General features: G+C 37.6%; 2 protein-coding genes across 2 annotated transcripts; one reads left to right on the top strand and one right to left on the bottom strand.

Moving 5' to 3' along the window:
• Window positions 1-711: 711 nt before the first annotated feature.
• On the top strand, window positions 712-2,787 carry LOC107621853 (putative clathrin assembly protein At1g03050). Its single transcript, XM_021114157.2, has 2 exons — window positions 712-1,543; window positions 1,629-2,787. Exons 1-2 carry the CDS (start codon window positions 712-714, stop codon window positions 2,741-2,743), a joined length of 1,947 nt encoding a protein of 648 aa, XP_020969816.1. The 3' UTR covers window positions 2,744-2,787.
• A 261-nt stretch (window positions 2,788-3,048) lies between these two features.
• On the bottom strand, window positions 3,049-4,241 carry LOC107624175 (large ribosomal subunit protein eL42). The gene is made up of 4 exons (XM_016326652.3): window positions 4,104-4,241; window positions 3,670-3,849; window positions 3,373-3,447; window positions 3,049-3,281 (listed from the first exon to the last, which is right to left on the bottom strand). Exons 1-4 carry the CDS (start codon window positions 4,104-4,106, stop codon window positions 3,222-3,224), a joined length of 318 nt encoding a protein of 105 aa, XP_016182138.1. The 5' UTR covers window positions 4,107-4,241; the 3' UTR covers window positions 3,049-3,221.
• Window positions 4,242-24,112: the final 19,871 nt, after the last annotated feature.

The following is a 24,112-nucleotide window of genomic DNA, read 5'->3' as shown; positions in this document are numbered from 1 at the left end:
TCCAAGCTGTCCCAAAACCAATGCTCCTCAAGATGCAAGGAATTAACCAATTAATCAAAGAGATTCTCAATTTTATAACAGGTGCATTGCATTGCATGTATTTAACTGTTAAGATGATATACCTTGGGTTGTTAGATTAGTATCGAATTGTTAAACTTTAAGATGGTTACATTAACATTGAAACGGTCAAAGGTGGCGAGAATATGCAAACTAAATAACCCTCCCTACTAAAAATAGAATAACCAAGAATGTTTAAAAGCTTTCTAATGTTGAGCAGTGAATTTATCATAAAATCTTAATTGATTCCCTTGTTTTCGTGCTACAAAAACGGGCAATGTTTTAGCCAATTTGAGAGACGTTGTAAGAAGAACAAAAGAGAGTTAGAAACAAATATCTTTCTTTCTTTCTTCCTCTAAACAAGAAGATTTTCTTACTTTACAATTGCTTTGGATCTCTAATTCTCTCTTAAGCAGTTGTGGTTAATCATTGTACTCTGGTGCTTCCAAGAAGGTATCATCCCATTTACTCTCTGCATTTGCATTCATTCATATTATCTTAGACAAATCTAAAAGCTCATATTGAAGAATCTGATATAACATGTTAGAAATGATTATTGCAGGAAGCAGGAATTGTGAACATATTGAAGATTATATCAGTGGAGCAAAATCAGCAGATACAATAAGAAGGCTTAGAAGATAGAAAGAGAATAGCATGGCTCCAAGCTCATTCAGAAAAGCCATTGGGGCAGTGAAGGATACAACAAGCATAGGCCTAGCCAAAGTTGGAAGCAGCACCTCGCTTGCCGACCTTGACGTGGCAATCGTGAAGGCGACGAGGCACAACGAATACCCGGCCGAAGAGAAGTACCTTAGGGAGATCCTGAGCTTAACATGTTACTCTCGCGTATTCATCAGTGCTTGTGTGAATACCATCTCAAGACGTCTGAGCAAGACTAGAAGTTGGACGGTGGCTTTGAAAAGTCTTGTGTTGATTCAAAGGCTGCTAGCAGAGGGTGATCCTGCCTATGAGCAGGAGATATTCTTCTCAACTCGCCGTGGGACTCGCCTTCTCAACATGTCTGATTTTCGCGACCACTCAAGATCCGGTTCATGGGACTTCTCTGCATTTGTGCGCACCTACGCCCTGTATCTAGATGAAAGACTTGACTTCAAGATGCAAAGCCGCCGTGGGAAGCACGGCAAATTGGGTTTTGATGATGATGTGTATAAAGAAAGGTTCATTGAAAGGCATAGAGAAAGAGGAAGCGATAGCGATGGAGACAGAGACAGAGACAGAGAAAGAGTCTACAGGGATAGAGACATAGACAGAGACAGAGAAAGAGAAAGAGAAAGAGACAGGGATAGAGGCAGAGACAGAGACAGAGACATCGATAAGGACAGGGACAGGGACAGGGACAGGGACAGGGACAGAGAAGTTGTTGTAAGATCTACACCAGTTAAAGACATGACACTGGATAAACTTTACTACAAGATGCATCATTTACAATTGCTGCTTGAGAGATTTTTAGCATGTCGTCCCACAGGTTTGTAAATATTTCAGATTGAAGAATATGGCGAATTCATATAAAAGCTTTCCTTCATCAATGTTTGCTTAATGTAATGTACCAGGGGCAGCAAAGGACCACAGAATTGTGATAGTTGCTCTATATCCGATTGTGAGGGAAAGTTTCCAATTGTATTATGATATAACAGAAATATTGGGTGTCTTCCTTGATCGCTTCCCCGAAATGGAGGCAGTGGATTGTAGCAAGGTATATGACATCTTCTGTCGTGTTGGAAAGCAATTCGACGAGCTAGATGTGTTCTATATCTGGAGCAAGAATATCGGAATTGCACGTTTTTCTGAGTACCCTGAGATTGAAAAAATCACGCCCAAGAAGCTAGAGATAATGGAAGAGTTTATAAAAGGAAAGCTCGTCTTGCCACAGAACAACCAACAAGAAAAGAATGAAGTTAAAGCCGCCAAGGAACCGGAACCAGAACCAGAAGAGGATATGAATGCAATTAAGGCACTACCACCACCAGAAGCATCCATTTCTGAGGCACCGGCAAAAGAGGAGCCAAAGAAAGAGCCAGAAGTAGAAAAACCTGTGCAAATGGAAGCTAATTTGTTGAATTTAGGAGACCAAACCATAACTTGTGAAGACCAGGGAGACAAACTGGCCTTGGCTTTGTTTGATGGAGCTTTACCAGCAGCAACAGGTGCAACCCAAGCACTTCCATGGCATGCATTCGACGAAGCAGAAGATTGGGAGACGGCATTGGTCCAATCAGGTAGCAACTTATCGAACCAGAAGCCTGCATTGGGTGGTGGCTTTGACACATTAGTGTTGAATGGCATGTACCAACGAGCAGAAATGACAACATCAATGCAAGGACCTGGTTATGGGGTGAGTGGAAGTGCTAGCAGTGTGGCACTTGGTTCAGCTGGAAGGCCTGCAGTGCTAGCATTGCCAGCGCCACCAACATCTGGCAGTGGTTTGAGTTCCGGCAGTGTAGATCCCTTTGCAGCCTCTCTATCTATGGCACCACCGTCTTATGTGCAAATGTCGGAGATAGAGAAGAAACAGAAGTTGTTGCTTGAAGAACAATTAATGTGGCAGCAATTTGAAATGGATCGTAGCCAAGGTCAAGCTGCATTCTTGAAGCAGCAGCATCAACAACATAATAAAAATCCTTATTTCGGAGGTTATCCCCAGAATTATGGCAATTATCAACGTTAAGTAGGTCAAATTCCCTCACCTTTCTTCTTTGCTGTAGTAAATATTGTACTGATTAGCACAGTTGTTTGCGGGTTTTATGTTTTATTTCTACATTTGGTGGCTGGTTGCATGTATATATTGTACTAATATAATTAGAACAGATGTTTCCATATTTGGAGATTTCAAATAAATAAGTAAATAACTAACTAATGCAGTAGTGGATTAGTTCAGGATCCATTCATTTAGGCACTCATTTAATTAAATTAGATAAAGGCATAATCGCATAGAAAGGCAGGCACTTGAAAAGGAGTATAAAAAGATGAATATTGTAATCATTCAAAAAATGGAAACAAGAGATCACTAATATTAGTAACACTTTTCACATCTCCCTCACAAAAAAGGTCTTGCAAAATGAAAATATAACTAGGAGAAATCCATAGAGAAACAAAACATTCAGATACTTCAAAAACAGTACAACTGCAAATCCTAATACTCCTGCCTAGAACAGAGAGGTTCCCTTTCCCTTCTTGTCACCACCAATCTCAAAGTGCTTGCACCTCTGCACAACATAGACATGAATCATCCATTAACTAAACATCAACCATTTATTCAAACACAACAAAACATAATGTGTTCTGCCATATACTAACCTTAATTGGATGTTGAGACACATGCTTGCAACCCTGGCATTGCAGCCTCAGGACAATCTTCTTGGTGGTTTTTGCCTATCCAATTAAACAAACAAACTTATAACTAAATGAAGAAACCTTGAACAATGCACTAGGAATAGAACATCACATAGAAATGTTCGGAATAACCATGTTGCAGATAAAATCAATACATCTAACTTAATTCTACATTGAATGTGTGACCTAAGTATAAGTAAAAAACTAGAAATTAAGAAAACTACGATGAAAAATGATGGAAAAAGTTAAAAAGATTGATACCTTCTTGTGGAAGACGGGCTTAGTCTGACCACCATAACCGGACTGTTTGCGATCATAACGACGCTTTCCTTGAGCAGCAATGCTATCCTTACCCTTCTTGTATTGGGTAACCTTGTGCAGTGTGTGCTTCCTGCATTCCTTGCTCTTGCAGTAGGTCTTCTTTGTCTTTGGAACGTTCACCTAAGAAACCAACCACAAGAACCAAAAGGTGCAAGCTTTAGCATTTCGAACTTGACCTAGTATCTAATACCGCCAGATTCCTGAATTTCAAATCTAATTCACCTATCCAAGGCTAATACACATAATAATTCAATCTTAAAAGAATAAAAAATAAATAAAGCAGTGATGCAGGGTTAAGGGTAATCTCAGGGAATTTGGGGATAACTGGTGAATAAAATGAAAAGAGAGGAAGCAGTGGAGGAGTAGAGGCTTACCATGGTGGCGCTGTGTGTGGGATCGGATTGTGCAGAGAGAGTGCTGTGCGCCGCGAAAATGAGTGAAAAGAAGACTATGCCCTGCTATTTTAATGGCTAAACCGAATTAGGGTTTGATGGACAATGGAGGGCTGGGATGGGCTTATCTGGTCTCTATTTAGAAAATTGACGGCCCACCCAAGACTGGGCAACAGCATGTCTTACCCATTTCTTTTATTTTAGCTATGGATCTACTTTATAAAAGAAAACTACTAAAAAGCCCTTGACTACTTTTTTAGAAGGAGTTTGTTGATATCTAATCTAATCTAATCTAATACTGTCTTTCTAATAGAGAGTTTTTAAATTAGTGAAATTTCAGCGTGTCAAGCTCTTTAGATGGGGTATTACTGTTCATGACATGTATATTTATACACCATCATCATGCTACTTACAAGTTACAACACGGTCTCTTCCAATGATATTATGCTATATGTGATGTTCTTTCTATTTCTATCATATAGGCATTCATATACACGCCATGCTAAATTCAAATTTTAAATTTATTCTCTTTTCACCCTTTTAGTTCTTCATTTCATCTAATCATCTTCTCTGTTTTTAAATTATTTTTCAATTTTTTCACCTTATATCAATTTCATTAATCTTTCTTTTTATTCAAATTTTAATGCTATATTCCCCTTTCTTTGCCTCAAGAATGATTATCTGCAAGTAGCGTGTAGAGAAATTTCACATGATTAGTCGTTCTCTAAGTCAGAAAGTCTTTATCCTTTACTCATTAAACTAGAAGTAAAACACACAAAGAGGTTTACTTATTTTTCAAATTTTAAATTCTTAGACAAATACATCATATGCATTACCTTATCCCCCCCCCCCCTTTAATTTATAATCCGTGGAGATGGGTCTCTTCCACCCACCATCCAGGCTTCAAATGAGGACAAGAATGGTGTTGCGGTGTCGTTATGTGAGACTGCCGAGATGATCGATGGTGATGATTATGGGATTTGGCAGCAAACTGGCGGTGATGGCAGTTGGCAATTCCTGAAAGAGGCTTGGCGGTGGTGGTTGCAATGTTCGTGGTGGAATGTGGTGGTGGTGGACACAGAGGAGGAAGAAGAGAGTAGATCCGAGAAAGAACTGAGCGGCAGGCACAGAGAGCACATGCAGCGAGACTTGGCTTCATCTATGGTATTTTCTTTTTTTATTTTTCTCATTGTCTTTTTATACGAATAAGATTCATGAAGGAGGATGAAATTTCAAAATTTAAATTTTGATCTGGAACCTAAAATTGAATATAAATCAATTTTTCAATTCTGTCTACTCCTCACTCTAGCAGTCTAGCATATGGATCTAGGATGGAACAAGAAGATGGTCAAGCATGCAGAAGTGAAAAGGAGAATCTTGAAGCATATGGCTATGAGGCTAGAACTGCAGATCATGATGAAAGCATTGTTTGATCTGTAAGCGGCGATAAGAACGCGGCGTCAATGTGGTGCCGCACCTAGGAATCAAGAACGCTGTGCCGATTTGGTCATCACATGGAGTCCACTAAACATTGCTATGGTGGTGAACGAGGCTATGGCGGTGGTGGTGGTAGTGGAGTTCGTGGTGGTAAATATGGTGATGGATATGCAGTGGAGTTCAAGAACATAGCGGTGAGATCTCACATTCTTCTTCATGCTTTATTTCATCACTTTCTGATTATTCAACCGTGGATTTCGTGATCTTCAGCAGCTTTACGTGATCTTATATGTGAAGCACACTCCGCTGCCTTCGCAACGCAGAACTGCTCCTCTCCCCTCAAGGATATTATACTATACAGTATCCAGGTGATTTTTTACCCAATTGCTACTTTTTTGCATTCTTTTCAAATAATAATAATCTCTTAATTGTTTTACCTTTTTTTTTTTTGCAATTTACCAAATCATTTGTAAATGTGACTTCCATATCCTTAATTTTCCTTTGTGATCCGAATTTTGAATGTATATGAATACTATTTGTTACCTGAGGTTCTCGGGTATTCGATGGATCGCGTGACGGTGAAGGGATGGGGATGGCGAGACCCTGAAGTAACTCGGAGCGGGCTCTTAGTCCAGGGTCGGCGGGAGCGGCGGTAGGATAGATGAGGGGGGATGGCCATCTGTAAGGACACTCCGACGATTGAGTTAGTGCGTACGATAGGATAGCCAAATTAGGTAAGATGATGTGTACCTCGGGGGAGTGCTGACATCTCCCCTTATATACTGTGCTGGGTGGGCCCAAAGATGACCTAGTCCACTGGCTAGGATGCTGTAGTTGTCCCTGTAGTTGTCCCTGTCCGTGTGGGAGAGGCTGGTCGTCCTGGACTCCGGGTCAGGGCTTCGGGTGTGGCCCTAAGAAAGCCAACCCGACTGGGTTGCTAGGTGTAGTGTGCTGGGTTGCGCAAGTGGCGAGGCCGAGTGTCGGCCGGGTCGGGTATTTGGAACCGACCCGTTGGTTTTCCCTAGCGGGGGATAGTTTGGGCCTGGGTCAAGGGGGTGCCCCGACCCGGCAGCTAGTTGGACTTGACCTGCAATGGCCCGTAATACTGTCCCCAATGCGTTAGCCTTGAGGTTTGGAACTCGGGGCTAGGCGTGTTTGTCCTACTCACCGAGAGGGGATGTGTTCTTCTTCTCGGGAGTCCGTTGATGGCGTTTCGTGCCTCGCACGCGTGGTTGTCTCGTCTCTGGTGTTCTACTACTTGCTCATTCTTCTTCATCTTTGTTCATCGCTGCTTCAACCTTTCGGCTTACTTCTTCATCTTTCCTGGTACGTTGATTTTTATCGTTTTTGTTTTGCTCTTTTCCTTTTGGTGTTTGTGCGTTTCCCTCTGTGCATGTCTGGGTTTCTTTTTTGGCTTTTGTCGCTTCTTCTTTTAGAAGGGGGTTCCACTGGGTTTTTCCATGGTTTTTGCTTGAATTCTGGGTTAGTGTAGGGGTATCTAGAGGGTGATTTAGGGATTTGAAGTTTCTTTTACTGTTTTGGGAGTTTCCGATCTCCCGTTCTGACTAAGTAGTGCCCCCGCTGTAGGTATGGCCGAGCGCCTTGTTCTCTCGAATCAGGCTCAGTGACCGCTAGCCGACTTCGTTGATCATTATGCTTGGGTTTCTTCTGACGTGAGGGATACCACTTTCAAAGTCACAAAGGAGGGCCTTCAGGACTTGCACCAGGCTGGGCTCTTATGTGGAGGTGGTCCAGAGGAAGCGTTTTACCAGGTCTATGTTCCTGCTAATCGGGAGCGTGTTTGCCAGAAGAACCTGATGACGCTACAGGTTGTTGATTGGTTGTGGGTTCGTTTACAACCTTGGGGGTTCGTTTGCCCTTTTCCCCCTTTGTCATGGGCTTGCTGAACCGTTGCGATGTCGCTCTGTCGCAGCTGCATCCGAACAGCTGGGTTGACATCTGGTGTTTTGAGCTGGTTTGTGAATATATGGAGCTTCCGACCTCCGTGAATGTTTTTCTCTACCTCTTCCTTCTTATGAACCCTTCTCGCCAGGGGAAGGCGAAGAAGGGATACATGTCCTTTAGGGCCCAACAAGGTCGTAGGATTTTTGGCCTTTTTGAGGATTCCTTCCATGGCTTCAAGTCTACTTTTTTCAAAGTTAGGCCAATTGAAGGTCGTCAACCTTTTTGGCTTACTGCCGAGGGGGAAAGGCGGATCCCAACCTACTGGAGCTTCGGGGCGGGATCTGATTATTTGATTAAAATACCCTACGATTGGTTGTGTCCGGAAGACCGTAATATTGCCGATATCTTGTTGGCAATTTTTGGCGAAAAAAATCTTAACCCTCGTATGGTTATGGGGGATCGTGAGGCCGGCCGGTCGTATGTTGGTGAGTTCTTTATTTTTTGCATTTTGTGTGTTTTGCTCTTCTATCACTCACGCTTTGCTTTCTCCTCCTTCTTTGCTTACAGTTTCCATGGCTGGTGGGAGGAAAACTTTGGCTGACTTGATGAACCTCATCCAAGGGGATGCCGAGGAGGGCAGCGGCTGGCTGACGGGGCCGACCAAGATCAGTCGAAGAAGGTCGAGGCCCCTCCTGAGAACACCTTGGGGAATCCGAACGTGGAGGCGGAAGCTTTTGACGAAGAGGATCTGGGGTTTGCTGACGATGACTTGAAGGTCATTAGCAGCCCTAAGAAGAGAAAATGGGATTCCAGGAAGGTGCTCTTGGTTATGGAGAAGAACTTCGATGCTGGGGACTTCATCGAATCCCAGTTGCTCCCAGGCACTGAAGAGTTTTTCCATGATGCCGACCTTTCTGGGCAGGCGAGGTGGATCTACCGCAGTCTTCTTCGAGCCGCAGCTATTGCCAAGAAGATGGAGCCTGTTTTGGGCAATTATCATGCTATGGAAGTGAAACTTCAGGACTCCCAAAAAGATCTGACAGACTCGAGATCTCGGGAGGAGTCTCTGAAGACAAAATTGTCCAAGCAGGAGAAGAAGGCTGAGGAGGATGCCAAGGAGATCAATAGGCCGGTGGATCGGGACCTCGCCTTGATGAAAGATTTGAACACTGCTCGTAGTGAGACTGCTGCTGCTGAGAAGAAGGCCAAAGAATTTGAGGAAAAGCTGAAGTTGGCGGAGAGCTCGGTAGAGGCTGCTCGTCAAGAGATGGCTGCTTTGAAGAAGAAAAATAAGGAGCTTGCAAAGGGGGCCCGGGAGGCCGTGAAGCTGACTGGGGAGGGGATCAAGCTTCAGGTGGCCGTGCTGGCTCCCGATCTTGATCTTTCCCAAGTTGGAGCTCTCAAGACTGTCGAGGACGGGAAAATTGTTGACATCTTCAAGTCTTGAGTTCTTATGCTTCTTTATTTTTTGTGACTTGTTTCTATCTCTGGCCTGTTTAAGGCGCCTTTTGGTTGTAGCAAACACTTTGGTAGTCTATCCATATTAGGCCGTACTGTTTCATTTGCTTTCTCGGGCCATTGCGGCCTTGCTTTAATTTTTTTTATCGCTTACTCGGGCCGTCGTGGCCTTGCTTTTATTTTGTTTGTCGCTTACTCGGGCCGTCGTGGCTGTTTGGTTTACCGCTTTTATGGTATTTACCGTTTTTGTTGCTTGTCGCTTTGAGCCATTTTGATTTGGGTCCCTCCGGTTCCCGGGGTGATCAGTCCCGGGTTCCCGTTAGGTCGACCGTTCGTTATTTTTCGTCGTTTTATTGTTTCGACGTGAATCTTGCAAAAAGACAAACTTATCATATACGCATTGTTAAATCTTTGAAGCAAGGAAGTGATGTAATGCATAATTAAGTGAAAGATAGTAAAAGAGGAATGTAAAAAAAAAATTTTTTTTGGGTTGTCAAGTCGTGTGGTTGCTTCTTCTTATGAGTAGAACCTCCTTAGGTTCGCCATGTTCCATGTTCTCGGTACCTCGCTTTCATCCAACTTCTCTAACTTGTAACCTCCTTTGTCGAGGACCTCTCTTACCCTGTAAGGGCCTTCCCAGTTTGCGGCCAACTTGCCTTCTTCTGGGGTTGGTAGCGCTACGTCGTTGCGTCGTAAGACCAAGTCACCTTTTCCCAGGCTTCTTTTTAGCACCTTGCCATTTACCTTAGGGCTGTCCTTTGCTTTATCGCTGTTTCTGCTAGGTGCGCCATTTACCTTGTCTCGTTGACCAAATCCTTTTCGATTGCTTCACTTCCTCCTCCGAGGAGTACCCTTGGACTCGGTTCCCCGACTTCGACTGGGATGACTGCGTCGACCCCGTATGTGAGTCAGAAGGGGGTTTCACCGGTAGATGATTGGGTGGTGGTCCTGTAAGACCATAGTACTGAAGCTAGCTCGTCTGCCCATGAGCCCTTCTTTCCCTCAAGTCGCTTTTTTAACCCTTTTAGGATAACTTTGTTAGCTGCCTCCACCTGGCCGTTGGTTTGGGGGTGTTCGACTGAAGAGAACCTTTGCTTGATTTCTAATCCTGCCAAGAATCCTTTGAACTTCTTGTCAGTGAACTGTGTCCCGTTATCCGATATGACGGTTTCTGAGATTCTAAACCTGGTGACTACTTGCCTCCACATGAATTTTTGGCAATTTGCTGAAGATATGCTAGCCAGTGGTTCTGCTTCTACCCATTTGGTGTAGTAGTCTATGGCTACTATCAAGTATTTCACTTGCCCAGGCCCAAGTGGGAATGGTCCTAATAGGTCGACTCCCCATTGGGCAAAAGGTCGGGGGGCCATCATCAGGTTGAGTTCTTTGGGTGGTGCTTTGTGGAAGTCGGCATTTTCTTGGCATTTTTTGCATTTTTTAACGAACTCCTGGGCATCCGACATCATTGTGAGCCAGTAATATCCTGCTCGGATGATCTTTCTTGCCAGCGATCTTCCCCCGATGTGGTGACCACAACACCCCTCGTAGACTTCGCTTATAACGTAGTCCATCTGGTCGGGGCGCAGGCATTTGAGTAGGGGTTGATGGAGCCCTCGCTTGTACAGCTACCTTTGTTTGGTTACGTATTTGGGGGATTCCCTCTTGGTAGCTTGTACTTCCTTCTCATCTGTGGGTGTTTCTCCATGCTCTAGGTATCGGAAGATAGGGTCTATCCATGAGGAGGGGTTCGGCATCTGGGCTGCGCACATGATGATTCCAGGTTCGGTTGCTAGTCCTTGGATTAAGGATCTGTTTCCTATCCCGGGTTTGGTGCTTGCTAGTTTAGAGAGGAGGTCGGCTCGGGCATTTCTTTCTCTAAGGACGTGCTGAATCGTGACTTCCTCGAAGCTTTTGCATAGCTCCTTTACCTTTTCTAGGTATTTTTGTAGTAGTGCGTCCCTGACTTGGTAGCTGCCATTTATCTGAGAGGTAATGATATGGGAGTCGCTACTGACTTTCACCCTTGATGCTCCGACCTCTTTGGCTAATATTAACCCTCCTATTAGGGCCTCATACTTTGCCTGGTTGTTGGAGACTGTGAAGTCAAACTTGATTGATTGTTCATAGGCTACTCTTGCCGAGTTTTCAAGAATGATCCCAACTCCTCCGAACATTTGGTTAGATGCTCCGTCAACGTGGAGCTTCCACCATGTGTTCGGTGCGTCGGGTGCCTCCTCTATGACCTCTACTAGGAAATCTGCCATGGCTTGGGATTTGACTGCCTGCCAGGGTTTGTATTGCAGGTCATATTGAGACAAATCTATTGCCCATGCCATCATTCTTCCCGCGAGTTCAGGTTTCTGGAGGACTTGCCGAATGGCTTGGTCGGTTCTCAGGATGATCATGTGCCCTTGGAAGTACTGTTTTAGTCTTCTGGATGAGGTTAGCAGGGCGTAGGCCAACTTTTCTAACTTGGTGTACTTCAGCTCCGCCCCTTGGAGTACTCTGCTGATGAAGTATATTGGGCGTTGAGTCTTGTCTTCTTCTCAGAGAAGGACTGCCGCCATTGCTTGCGTGGTCACAGCTAGGTATAAGTACAGGGGCTCCCCTTCTCTAGGCTTGCTGAGTATGGGAGGTTATGAGAGTATCTTTTTGAAGTGGTTGAACGCTTCTTCGCACGCCGGAGTTCACTCGAAGGTGATTTCTTTCTTTATTAGGTTGAAGAATGGGATGGCCCTTTCTGCCGAGGCACCGAGGAACCGGGATAGAGCCGTAAGTTTTTCGGTGAGTCGTTGTACGTCTTTGACGCACCCAGGACTTGTCATTTTAAGGACGGCTTCGCATTTGTCTGGGTTGGCCTCTACCCATCTTTGTGTTATCATGAACCCTAAGAATTTCCCTGCTTCCATGGTGAATGCGCATTTGAGTGGGTTGAGCCTCATTTTGAATTTTCTTAGTGCTTTGAAGACAGCCTGGAGGTCGTCTATTAGCTTGTTCGGTTCTGCTATTTTCACCAGGATGTCGTCAACGTATACTTCTACCGACTTGCCGATGAGGTCGTGGAAGACCTTGTTCATTAGTCTTTGGTAGGTGGCCCCTGTGTTTTTCAGCCCAAAGGGTATTACTTTGTAGCAATAAGTACCCCTTGACGTTATGAATGTCGTTTTATCCTCGTCAGGTCGGTGCATCGGGATCTGGTTATAGCCTGAGCAGGCATCCATGAAGCTGAGAAAACGATATCCTGCCGCCGAGTCGACTAAGGTGTCGATGTTGGGGAGGGGGAAAGAGTCTTTTGGGCATGCTTTGTTCAGATCGGAGTAATCAACGCACATTCTCCATCTTCTGCTAGTTTTCTTAACTAGGACGACATTGGACAGCCACGTTGAATACTCGAGTTCTTTGATGAATCCTGCTTCTAGTAACCCTGCTGTTTGTCTGGCGACTTCGTCGGCCCTTTCTTGAGACATCTTTCTTCGCCGCTGGGCTACTGGTTTGGCGTCAAGTTTTACGTCTAGTTGGTGGGACATGACCTCGGGATCCAGTCCCGGCATCTCTGATGGTGTCCACGTGAAGAGGTTGACGTTTGCCCTTACAACCTCCATGAGGGGGCCCTTGAGTTCATGGGGCAGGTTTCTATTTACAAAGGTAAACTGATCTGCCAACTTCCCTATTTGAAACTTTTCCATGTCCCCCTCTGGTTCTGGTCTCGGCTTATCCTCCATCCTGACGTCTAGGTCTGCCAAGAACACGCCAGCTGCCCTCTTAGATTCTTTCCTTAAGGAGAGACTGGCGCTGTCGCAGGCGACTGCCGTTTCTAGGTCTCCCCTTATGGAGCCGACTATTCCCTTGTCCGTTATGAACTTCATTGTCAGAAACTTAGTGCATATTATAGTTGAGAATTCATTTATGGTATTTCACCCCAGGATGATATTGTAGGCTGTGGAGTCTCTGAGGACTACAAAATCTGCCATAACCGACTTTCTAGTGTCACCGGTTCCTAGGCAGATTGGGAGAGAGATCGTCCCGTCAGGTTTTATGTAGTTATCGCATAGTCCCATGACCCCGTGCTGGTGGTTCTTGAGGTCAGACTCCTTGAGCCCCATGGCGTCGAACACGTTCCTGAATAGGATGTTAGAATCAGCTCCCGTATCGATGAGGATTTGTCTGACTAATCCTGTTCCGATCATCGCAGTGATCACCATGGGGGGTTCTCGGGGAGGTCGTGAAACCATTTATCTTCCGGGTCAAAGGATATCGTAGGAGATCTTTTGCTGGCGATGGGACCTTCTGTCGAGATGGAGAGTACTCGGGTGTCCTTTTTTGCTGCCGATTTGGACTTAGGAGGGCTGTCGTGTCCGACCACGATGTTGACCATGAAGATTGGGGGGTTATTGTCATCCCCCATGGGTTTGTTTTTGTTTGACAGTTTGGCTACGATCTTCCTCGGAGCGCTCTCGTTTTTGTCTTCTCGGCTCCCCGATGAGCCGAGAGAATTCATTCAGCTTTCCTTCTCTGATGGCCTGCTCTAAGGCATCTTTGAGATCGAAGCAGTCTTGGGTTTTGTGACCAAATCCCTTGTGATAATCACAGTAAAGGCTTTTGTTGCCTCCCGTTCTTTCTTTCAATGGTCTAGGTCTAGATAGGATTCCCTTGTCTGCAATTGTTGGTAAACCTCTACCATGGGCGCCGTAAGTGGCGTGTAGTTCGTGAACCTTCCTACCCGTGGAGGTTGCTTGGACTGCTTACCTAGGGTGTCGTCCCTGGGAGCTTCTTTGTACTTGTCGACCTGGGGGGCCTGCCGAGCTGGGGGCTTTGGGAGCTGTCGTTTGTTGGCTGCTACAACCTGACTCACTTCCTCATCATTGATGTATTCCTTGGCCACCCTTTGAATTTCTTGCATGGACCAGACAGGCTTAGTAGTGAGGTACTTCCTAAAGTCCTCGTTTAGCAAGCCGTTCGTTAGGCAGAGACTAGCGACTGAGTCCGTGAGGCCGTCGATCTCCAAGCACTCATCGTTGAATCTGTCTAGGAACTTCCTGGTCAGCTCCCCGGGTTTTTGGGTAACCCTAGTAAGTTGATTGGGTGTTTTTCCTTAGCTATACGTGTCGTGAACCGAGCCAAGAGGCTTTGGAAAATGTCTGCAAAAGATATGATGGATCCTTGTGGGAGGGCGTTGAACCATCGGATCGCTGGGCCGGCTAACGTTATAGGGAATGCTCGGCATCTGACCGCGTCACCTACTCCTTCTAAGTTCATTCTTGCTTCTAAAGCTGTGAGGTGCTCCTGAGGGTCCTTAGTCCCGTCGTACCTCATGTCCATCGGCTTGTCGAAGTTCTTAAGAAGCCGGACCTTGAGGATTGTGGGGTGGAAGGAGGTGGCTCCCATGATGATGGGATCCTGTTGTTTCTTGGCTTTCCCCCTCTGGGACTCCCCACGGCTCTCGGATCTGCCCTGGGTAGGTTGGGAGGTCGCCTGTATGTGTGCCTCGTCGTGCCTTGTTAGGCTCCTTTCTCGGCTCTCGTGTCTTCGGGAGGGGGAGCGAGTGCGAGTGCAGGATCGACTGACGTCGCCATGGGAGTGGCTGGCGTCTCCGTGGGATCAGCTCCTCGCTGCCAGCTCTCGCTCAAGGTTTTGCACTCTGTGTCTAAGTTCTTGCATGATCTTGGCGCTGTCGGCCCCGTTCCTCCGAAAGGACGTCTTTCGGGGGTCTTAGTGTAGATTGGTTGGTTTGGTTGAACGGAGGATCGTGGCTGTTCGCCGGCACGAACTGTCGAGCTCGCTCTGCTTAGGCGGGCCCCGCCTCCTTCTCGGAGTTCCTCCGAAGTGGGGAGTCACTCCATGTCTGCTCCAGGGTCCCACAGACGGCGCCAATGTTTGTTACCTGAGGTTCTCGGGTATTCGACGGATCAGGTGACAGTGAAGGGATGGGATGGTGAGACCCTGAAGTAACTCAGAGCGGGCTCTTGGTCCAGGGTCGGCGGGAGCAGCGGTAGGACGGATGAGGGGGATGGCCACCCACAAGGACACTCCAACGATCGAGTCAGTGTCCGTACGATGGGATAGCCAAATTAGGTAAGATGATGTATACCTCGGGGGGAGTGCTGACCTCTCCTCTTATATACTATGCTGGGCGGGCCTAAAGATGACCTAACCCACTGGTCAGGATGCTGTAGTTGCCCCTGTCCGTGTGGGAGAGGCTGGTCGTCCTGGACTCCGGGTTGGGGCTTCGGGTGTGGCCTTGAGGAAGCCGACCCGACCGGGTCGCTAGGTGTAGTGTGCTGGGTTGCGCAAGTGGCGAGGCCGGGTGTCGGCCGGGTCGGGTATTTGGAACCGACCTGTTGGTTTTCCCTGGTAGGGGATAGTTTGGGCCTGGGTTAAGGGGAGTGCCCCGACCCGGTGGCTAGTTGGACTGGACCTGCAGTGGTCCATAACAAATACATTAATATTATTTCTGTGATTTAATTTTTTGCTCATCACTAACATTATCTATATATTGCTATTTCTTCAATCATATTAATATGTGCTATTTTTTCCTCACTCTTGCTCTTCCGCAATTTCTATTTTCTCATTTCCCAATTCATTCCTTTCTATCTCATAACGTTTTTTCTTCCTTTTGATTTCACACAAAAATACAGAACCAAACCTTGAGTTTCAATTTTAGTTCCGCATAAGGCTCAACCACAGAAGAAACAAGTTGGTACGTATATACTAACTCTTCTTCTTTGGATTTTTCTTTTAAGTTGGTGATATTTAATGGAATATACTTCGAGCTTTATTTATTGTTTTTATTCTTTAGTTCGAATTAATTTTGAGACTGATTCACATACCAGAGAGTTTTGATTCCCTCAACTTTCTCTTTGAAATTTCCACACCCAAAAGATATATGTTATAATAGGTGTGGATTTGGTTCAATATAATTCGGTCTCAATACAAAAATTCTCGAACAACGATTCTCTATTTTTTTGCTTTCTTTGATTATTCAACTCTTTGATCCACTCTTTCCAAATAATGTTCAAATTGTATTCTTTCACATGTGTATTGTTAAAACAAGGTGAAATTTTGTTTTGAGTTTGTTTAGGATAATCAAGAATGTAAGATCGAAGGACTAGAACATGATACCATTGCTCTTGGTTCTGGATTCTTGATGCACCAATTAAATCCAATGAAAAGCCCTTCCTATTTTCGATTTCATGTAATCAAGCTCTTCGAATTAAATTTTTTTGTTATTTATTTATTTTCTATTATCGTTTTTCTTCTTTTCTCTGAGATTTCAAATTTTCAATGTTGTTAACTGTTCTGATAGGCTAATGTTTTCTTGAAATCCAATTAGGTTGGAAAAATTGGTGGTGCTAGGTGGAAGTCTATGTCCAATACTATGAGCAAAGCAAACATGTTCTCTGATTCTCTTTTATTATTCTTTTCTCTTCGATTAACAGTTATTTCCGCTTTTTTTGTTGTTTTATGATTTAGTCTCTAATTCATTATATAATCATATTTCAGGAAAAAAACTCCATAGGGCAAATACTAAGAACAGACTAGCATATGAGGACGATATCGAAACCTACAACAAAAGATTTGTAATTGCTTTAACTCAATGTTTTGATTCTCTCTTATATTATGATTCATACTAATCCTATGGTTGAGCTCTTTTAATGTTTTAGAATGTGGATGGAGATTTTAATAAGTCAAAATCTGTGTTGAATGATGATTATGATAATGAAGAGGTGATGGAGCTTCGTAATTTAATTTTAATTGTGAAATAGATTCTGATAGGAGTTGTTATTGTATGTTAATGAGTTTGAAATGTTATTTTTTTAGAGGATGAGTGAAGTAGCTGCTGTGGTGAAGAAAGAGACCTTGGAGTGAGAGGAAATAATTTCATTCATTATCAATTCTCATATAGTTTTGGGAGTTAATTGACAATATAATTTAATCATCTTAATTTTCTGCTTACTTTTATGTGTGAAGATCATGAGATTTGAGGTTGAGTAGGATTCTGTAATTGCATGTTTGATTCATCGAAAGGAATATAATTTAGATGCCATAATATACTTTTCTTATTGTTATGTTTCTTGGACAAAAAACTGTATTAAGTATTTTTATTTATTTTTAGTTTAAGGGAGTACTTTACCTTTGTAGATGCTAGAAAATAAGTTTGTAAAATTCTATATTTATTTAAGTTAGCTATCATTTTGTGTTTGAAAGTATTATATTATACTGAGAAAAATATTATGTTGAGACACTATTTATGTTTGAATAAATTCTTTAATAATTTTCTTCATTTAAAAGTTTAGAATTTTCTATTATATTACTTTTTATTTTTCCTCAATTTTATTTATTTACCATAATTCTATTGGAGTATTAGTTTTTCTAAATTTAATTTGTTTTCCTTACCAAAATTTAAAAATTAGAAGAATGATTCTAAAGAAAATTGAATGATTAATCTTAAAAGAGATTTTATTAGTTTATAGATTTGTCAAATAAGGTTTATAATTTTTTGGAGGGATAAAGTTTAATTGTTTTACTTAGGAATACTAAATCTCTACTACTGACAATTTTTTGGCGATCTACCAATGTTTCATTATTATTTTATTTTTGGGACATGTGATTAATTGTTTAAATTTATATTTTATTATTAACAAGAAAATAATAAGTTAATTAGGATTGGAGATTAAGAGAATTGAATTTTAAAATTCAGAAGAATAATTTTAGGATTGATGTAAAAGAAGCTGAAAAAATATTTTAATAATTTTTCAATATAATAAAGACGTATTAAAAATGTAATAATAGATGTGATAAAACTGTATATATGCAATTAATGGTTTTTAACTCTCTATCCAGAGATTCGAATAAATTATCATAATGGAATGTTAAACATTGGATGAGATAAGTTGTCTATTTTGTCATAAAAAAAATTTATGTTTTTAATTTTTTTTACAATCTATCTACTTAATATACTAAAACTGGATTTTTCCCCAACTAATAAAGGTGACGTGGCGATTCCTCGTGAGTCCGTTTTCCCTCCAAAATGCATGAAATTTTTCATCTATTCTAAATTATTTTATAAAAAATATCTTTATTATAATTATATTATAATTAATATTTAATGAATAATATATAATTATACCAATTTAGGAACATATCTTCATTATTATTATATCAAGTCAATATTTAATGCACTATTAAACTACTTTTCAATTATCAATTAAAAATATTTTTAATAACAATAATAATAATAATAATAATAATAATAATAATAATAATAATAATAATAATAATATGATAATGGCACCAGTCGTAGTAATCATGATAAGAATATTTGATTCTAATCATAAAATGATCAAATCTTATAATATTAATAATGTACGTTAATTTTAAATATTTTTAGTTATTTTAATTATATTAATTATAAAGATATTGATATCATTTTAATTCTTATTCATTATTCAATAATACTAATAATAATAATAATAAATTGTAATAATAACATTGAAATTATCACGTGGGTAAAGTAATATCTTAAAATTATAATAATTTATCACTGGTAATTGAAAAAATTATAATAGGGTTACGTAAAATTATTTTTAGCATTAGCATATAATAATTCTACAAGTTATTTTCTTATTACTTTAACCTGTTATAATTCTATCTTCTTATGATATTTATTTCAAATATTTTTAGTTATTATACCCGTTCATGATAATATATCTCTACCCCTTTCTTTTTCAATATGTGTATATTAGGTGTAATATTCTTATTTATTGTCCGAGATTTCTCTAATTATGATTGAAGATAATGATTCTAATTATGATATGATAAAATTATATAATTTTAACAAAATTAATATATGATGCAAAATTACTGTATATAATACAAAATTACCTTAATAATAAATAATTTACATATTATTTTTGTTTTACTAAAGTCTATATATAGTATTTTTCTGTGGTACATGAATCTAAATTTGAGAGTCAACTCATAATTTTATATATTTTTTTTACTACTTCATAGAATAAACATGTATTCTTCGTTTTTTATTGAAGTTGATCCTTTTAAGGTACAATTTATAATTTTTTATAATATTTTTCATATACTCATCATTCTATTATATTATTCTTTTGATAATGTATTAATTGTGGTTGCTCCAAGTTATTCTTATCATCTAATGTTCCAGTTCGATTGTCTTTTGCCACAATCGTTTACAATGCATCACATCCATGAAATACCTCATCGAGTTGTCTTCACTTATTCGGGTTCCAACTACATGGATCAATGTAAGCGTTCAAAGAAGGGGCAATAATCTCTACTTTATCGAAGGATGGTTGGATCTACTCATCTATTATGACTAACCTAATGGAATGTGGTTAAAGTTAGCTTTCTTGGGAGGAGCTCGATTTTTTATTGAGGAATTATTTCCATGGAACTTTATGGGGCAAGTTCAAGTTCCATCCCCTCCATGTTTTTTACGTCTGCTCGAGAATCTTCGAAGTGGAGCACATAATGAGATTGAATTCCCTCAATTTAAGTTTAATTTTGCTAAATTCGTGACAAACTCGGATATGCAATTTCAACTATTGGTAATATATTTAAATTTTCTTATTTTAAACTTTTCGTTATTAGAATAATTTTATAACATATTGCTTTCTTTTGCATGCAATGCAATGCCATTGAGGGGAATAAGGGTTAGTTCGGTTTCTCAGTGTGGCAATTCTATACCTTGCCGCATTGCATGGATAGCGGATAATGAAGCTTATTTAACACGAGGATGGTTTGAATTTGCACGAATTCTAAATGTTCAAACTTACGATATTGTTTCAGTTGGTTGTCGTTACGAGAATGACTCTATTCTATACGTAACTAAGGACTAGAATAGAATCAATATTGTTTAAGTATTTTGGTTTTAATATTAGTATTTGATTAAATTAGTATTAAAAAATTTTAAATTATTGTCACAAATTATATATTATGAGTATTTTTTGTGAATGTGCTATTTTTAAATATTTTAATAAAATAAAGTACTGTAAGATATATTTAAGTTTATTTTTATCCTTTATTTCTTTAGTTGTATTTTTATTAAATTAAAAAAATCTCTACCTAAACATATAGTAAATCGTTGACCTAAACACAATTTTTTTGCCGAAAAAAACAGATTTTATCTAAAAAAAATAATGAAACATGCATCTTCTGATGATATATACAAAGTGTAATAGGATGAAAGTAAATATTATGTCATAATAATATCTTTAATTGCATTATAATTAGTTCATAAATAATCTATGATTATATTATTTTGAAAAAATATTCTCATTATAGTTATATCAAATTAATATTTAATATATTATTAAACTAATTATCAATTAATGATATTTTTATTTAATATATTATTAAACTAATTATCAATTAATGTATTATCATTTAACTGAATTAATCTATAAAGGATAAATTTTAATTTTGAATATATATTCTTTCTGTATTAATATACGTATGCATGTCACTTCCATATTTATTTTTTAGATTACTCAATTTTCATTAAGCGTAATAGAAACAAAAAAAACTAATAAATAATTACTTGAGTTTTTCGTTATTTTTATATATAGGCTTTATTTTTTTTATAATACAGTTTATATCCATTTATTTTTATTTTTTATATAAAATTATATTATATATATTTATATATTACTTTTTTTTAACTCATTCTTATAAATATTGGCATATAATTAATATAGACAACATATATATCAAATAAATATCTTTATTGAATTAATTATAACAATTGATACAAGATAATAATATAAGAATAACTTAATTATAGCAAGAATTTTTATTAAAATAATTGACTAATAATTTTAATATAATTAATATAATTAAATTGATATAATCGATGTGATTGAGAATATATGGCAATTATAGCAATTATATCAATTTCAAGCATAATTAACGTGACTTCATAATAATAATTCAGGTGACTAATAACCTATTATGCAATAATAATAATAGTTTCGACTTCATAGAATTGATATATGCCAATATAGTTCTAATCAGTATATAATAATAATAATAATAATATTATATGGATATAAGATTAATTAGTTAACTATATTTTGTTATTTTTTCATTACATGACATATTTATTATTATATTTCAAATTTAGAATTTCTTTGATCTAACATTGCAGTGAAAGAATAGCAAGTAAAACAAAAAATGAAAAAAACATGGAAACATTCTAAATATGATTACCGCTAATATTTTTTTCTTTAGTTTTTAAATATATTATTTATTTTATTTATTTAGAGTAATAACTAAATTTATTATAACTATAGTAAAATTATCTTTAAACTATTAGTATTATTAGTAAATTTTTAAAATTATTGACATATTATCAGTATATATAATAAGTAGTAAATTTTTTTTTATGTTTATTATTTAAAAAATTTATAATTTTCACATAGTCTTTATTCTATTTTTTTTCATACCTAATGATTATTGACTACGATCCTATTAATAGTGTCACCTATAATAGATTATACGAAGAGAAAGTATGAAAAATAAAAACAAGAATTATAAGGCTATAAAAAGTTCCATTCAAGTTTGATAAGAGTAAGACGGTTTACATAGAAATAATTCTAATAGATGATAAGATTCATTGATTCATTTACTAAATTTTTTCAAGTAATGCTAAGTTCAATTTATAAATAGAGTTTAATTTTGATGCACTGACAGTGTAAAGCGTTTTACATAGTCGTGTAATCACATCCATTCTTTTGGATGACCATTCACGCGGTCAATGTGAAATGTATTTATTTTTATTGATGTATCATTACGTAATTGGATACACGTGTAAAACTACTTTACAGTGCATCAAAATTAAATTCTTATAAATATTTGTAGTTCATATTTTAAGTTAATTTTATAAGTACACCATTTCACAAGTCAAAGACAATTCTTTTTAATAGCTTTGTAAATACTAATAGTTTTTATATTTAATTTGTTTTGCAACACGATAAAATTCATTGTTCAATTAAGAATTATTTGACAAAAATATTTGAGAATAAATTGGTAGAAAGGAAAGTCTATGTCTTCTTAAATTTTGAGATCGAGAAATCAAGTGGAATATATCTTCTAACTGTACACACGTGCAAAATATCTTTTAAGATGGAGTCAAGTATAGTACATTTGGTCGATGATCGTAAAATTCTGGATAATCATTTTAATTTGCTTGCTCATGCTGATATATTAAAACAAACAAATGAACAATTCTACTTATTTGGTACGTAATTAATTTATATTAACCCACACAAAATTATTTTCCTTTTGATTTTAAATTTTGCCAAAAAATTGTATAATAGCATCATTTTATCGATAACAAAAATTTTAACAGTTTATTTATGAAAATATTTGAAATTGTATTGGGACTTTTTTTAAAGGTATATCCTTTTATTAATATACTATTGTTAGATTTATCGTTTAATATAAAATAAATCAGTAAATTCTTTTTATTTTATACACGTTCGAAGTTATAATTTCTTATATTATTCACTCATTTGTCCTTAATTTGGTACTTTTAATTCATTTTTTTGTTCAATTAGATGTTATTAGATTCTTGACTAGAAAAGAAAAACTCATATCATGGTCGAAAATAGAGAGAAATGACCAGTATATTGTGATTGATCTTCATGATTTGCAGTATGTAAAATTTTAATATGAATATTTCTTTAAGTTATAATTATGTGTTGTGGTGCAAATTTTTTTTTCTTTATATATTACTACTTACTCCCTTAATTCTCACTTTCATTCAAAAATGAGAAAAAAATAAGATGTACACTATGAGATCATTTTACAATCCAATTACTTGATCATCTATGTGATCACCAAGCAACCAAATACATAATTTATTCTCTAATTTATAAAATTTAACAAAGACATTGGTAAACATATTGGTTTCGCATTTATTTATATATTTTATTTATTTATGTTATATTTGTAATTATATTATATCTATTTTTATCAATATATATTTTTTTAAATATCGTTAGTGTTAGCACATTGTGTATTAAATAAATTAAATGATAGAAACACGTAACTATTTTCTTTTTCAGTCAAGATTAAGTAAAATACTGTAATTTAGACTTACAATATCAACATATTAATAGTAAAATGAAAAAAATGTAATATTATATCAAAAAAAAATTTTAAATCATAATTGTAATTTATGATTGAAATCATAATTTAAATATTTTAAACGGGATAATTTCATTTAGAGAATTCATAATTTAAACATAATTTTTATACACTTAATAGCTACATTCGAGTTAATACATTTAATACTATATTTAAAAAAACATGAACAATTCACATCATATTATTTATTTATTAATTAAATTATTACAATTCAAATTAATTTTAATAGAATAATTTAAAATTATAATTTCAGTTTTATCACGTGCATGGCACGAGTTATTACACTTGTTTTCTTTATATTATAGTAATTAATAACTATGAACATAACTTACATTATGTGTTTCATAGTTGCATATATTTATTTATATGAAAATGTTATTCTTTCTATTACCGTATTAAACATGATATATCATCTCCTTAATGAATCATTGTTGGTCTGATAAATAATGTAAACATTATTTGTTGTTACATACTTACATTTGCTCTGTTCAGAGTCAAATTTAAAAAGAGTTGGAATTTTAATTTAAAATATGTAATTGTTATACGATGGAATGCAACTTTTTTATTGAAAGATAAATCATTTATATAATTATATTCATTTAATTGGCTTTTAAATAGAGGATGTGCGTAGTTATTTTGTCCCGATCAAAATCTCTGATATGCATAAATATGATATTTAAATTTAATTTATCTTTTTATCTCTAATAAATTATTATATTACCATTTATATCTTTAGTCCTAATATTCTAGTAAAAACTAAAATAGTATAAATACATTAAACATTTAAAACTTAAAATCCCTCCTTATTTATTTTAGAACAAATACTACATAATCAATAAATATTATCATTTTTTGCCAACACTTCATCAATAAGAATTTGCACTCATATTTACAAACATCTTATACACAAAAAATACAATTTACATTTATATTTATCAGAATTTTACACATAAATCAATACAGTTTGCACTCATATTTTTTCAAAATTTACACACATAAATTAATAAAATTTA

The sequence above is a fragment of the Arachis ipaensis genome, chromosome B10 (assembly GCF_059453495.1).
Source record: "Arachis ipaensis isolate K30076 ecotype BB chromosome B10, ASM5945349v1, whole genome shotgun sequence".
In the NCBI taxonomy this organism is placed as follows: Eukaryota; Viridiplantae; Streptophyta; class Magnoliopsida; order Fabales; family Fabaceae; genus Arachis; species Arachis ipaensis.
The sequence above is the reverse complement of the archived record's forward strand: the minus strand, read 5'-3'. Positions and strand labels throughout refer to the sequence as shown.

Excerpts from the sequence above, each read along its gene's own strand:
- LOC107624175 (XM_016326652.3), bottom strand. Across the intron at positions 3,448-3,669 it reads AGCCCGTCTTCCACAAGAAG|GCAAAAACCACCAAGAAGAT; the intron begins GTATCAATCTTT and ends TTAATTGGATAG. Across the intron at positions 3,282-3,372 it reads TGTCTCAACATCCAATTAAG|AGGTGCAAGCACTTTGAGAT; the intron begins GTTAGTATATGG and ends TATGTTGTGCAG.
- LOC107621853 (XM_021114157.2), top strand. The coding sequence starts at position 712 with ATGGCTCCAAGCTCATTCAGAAAAGCCATTGGGGCAGTGAAGGATACA. Across the intron at positions 1,544-1,628 it reads TTTAGCATGTCGTCCCACAG|GGGCAGCAAAGGACCACAGA; the intron begins GTTTGTAAATAT and ends GTAATGTACCAG.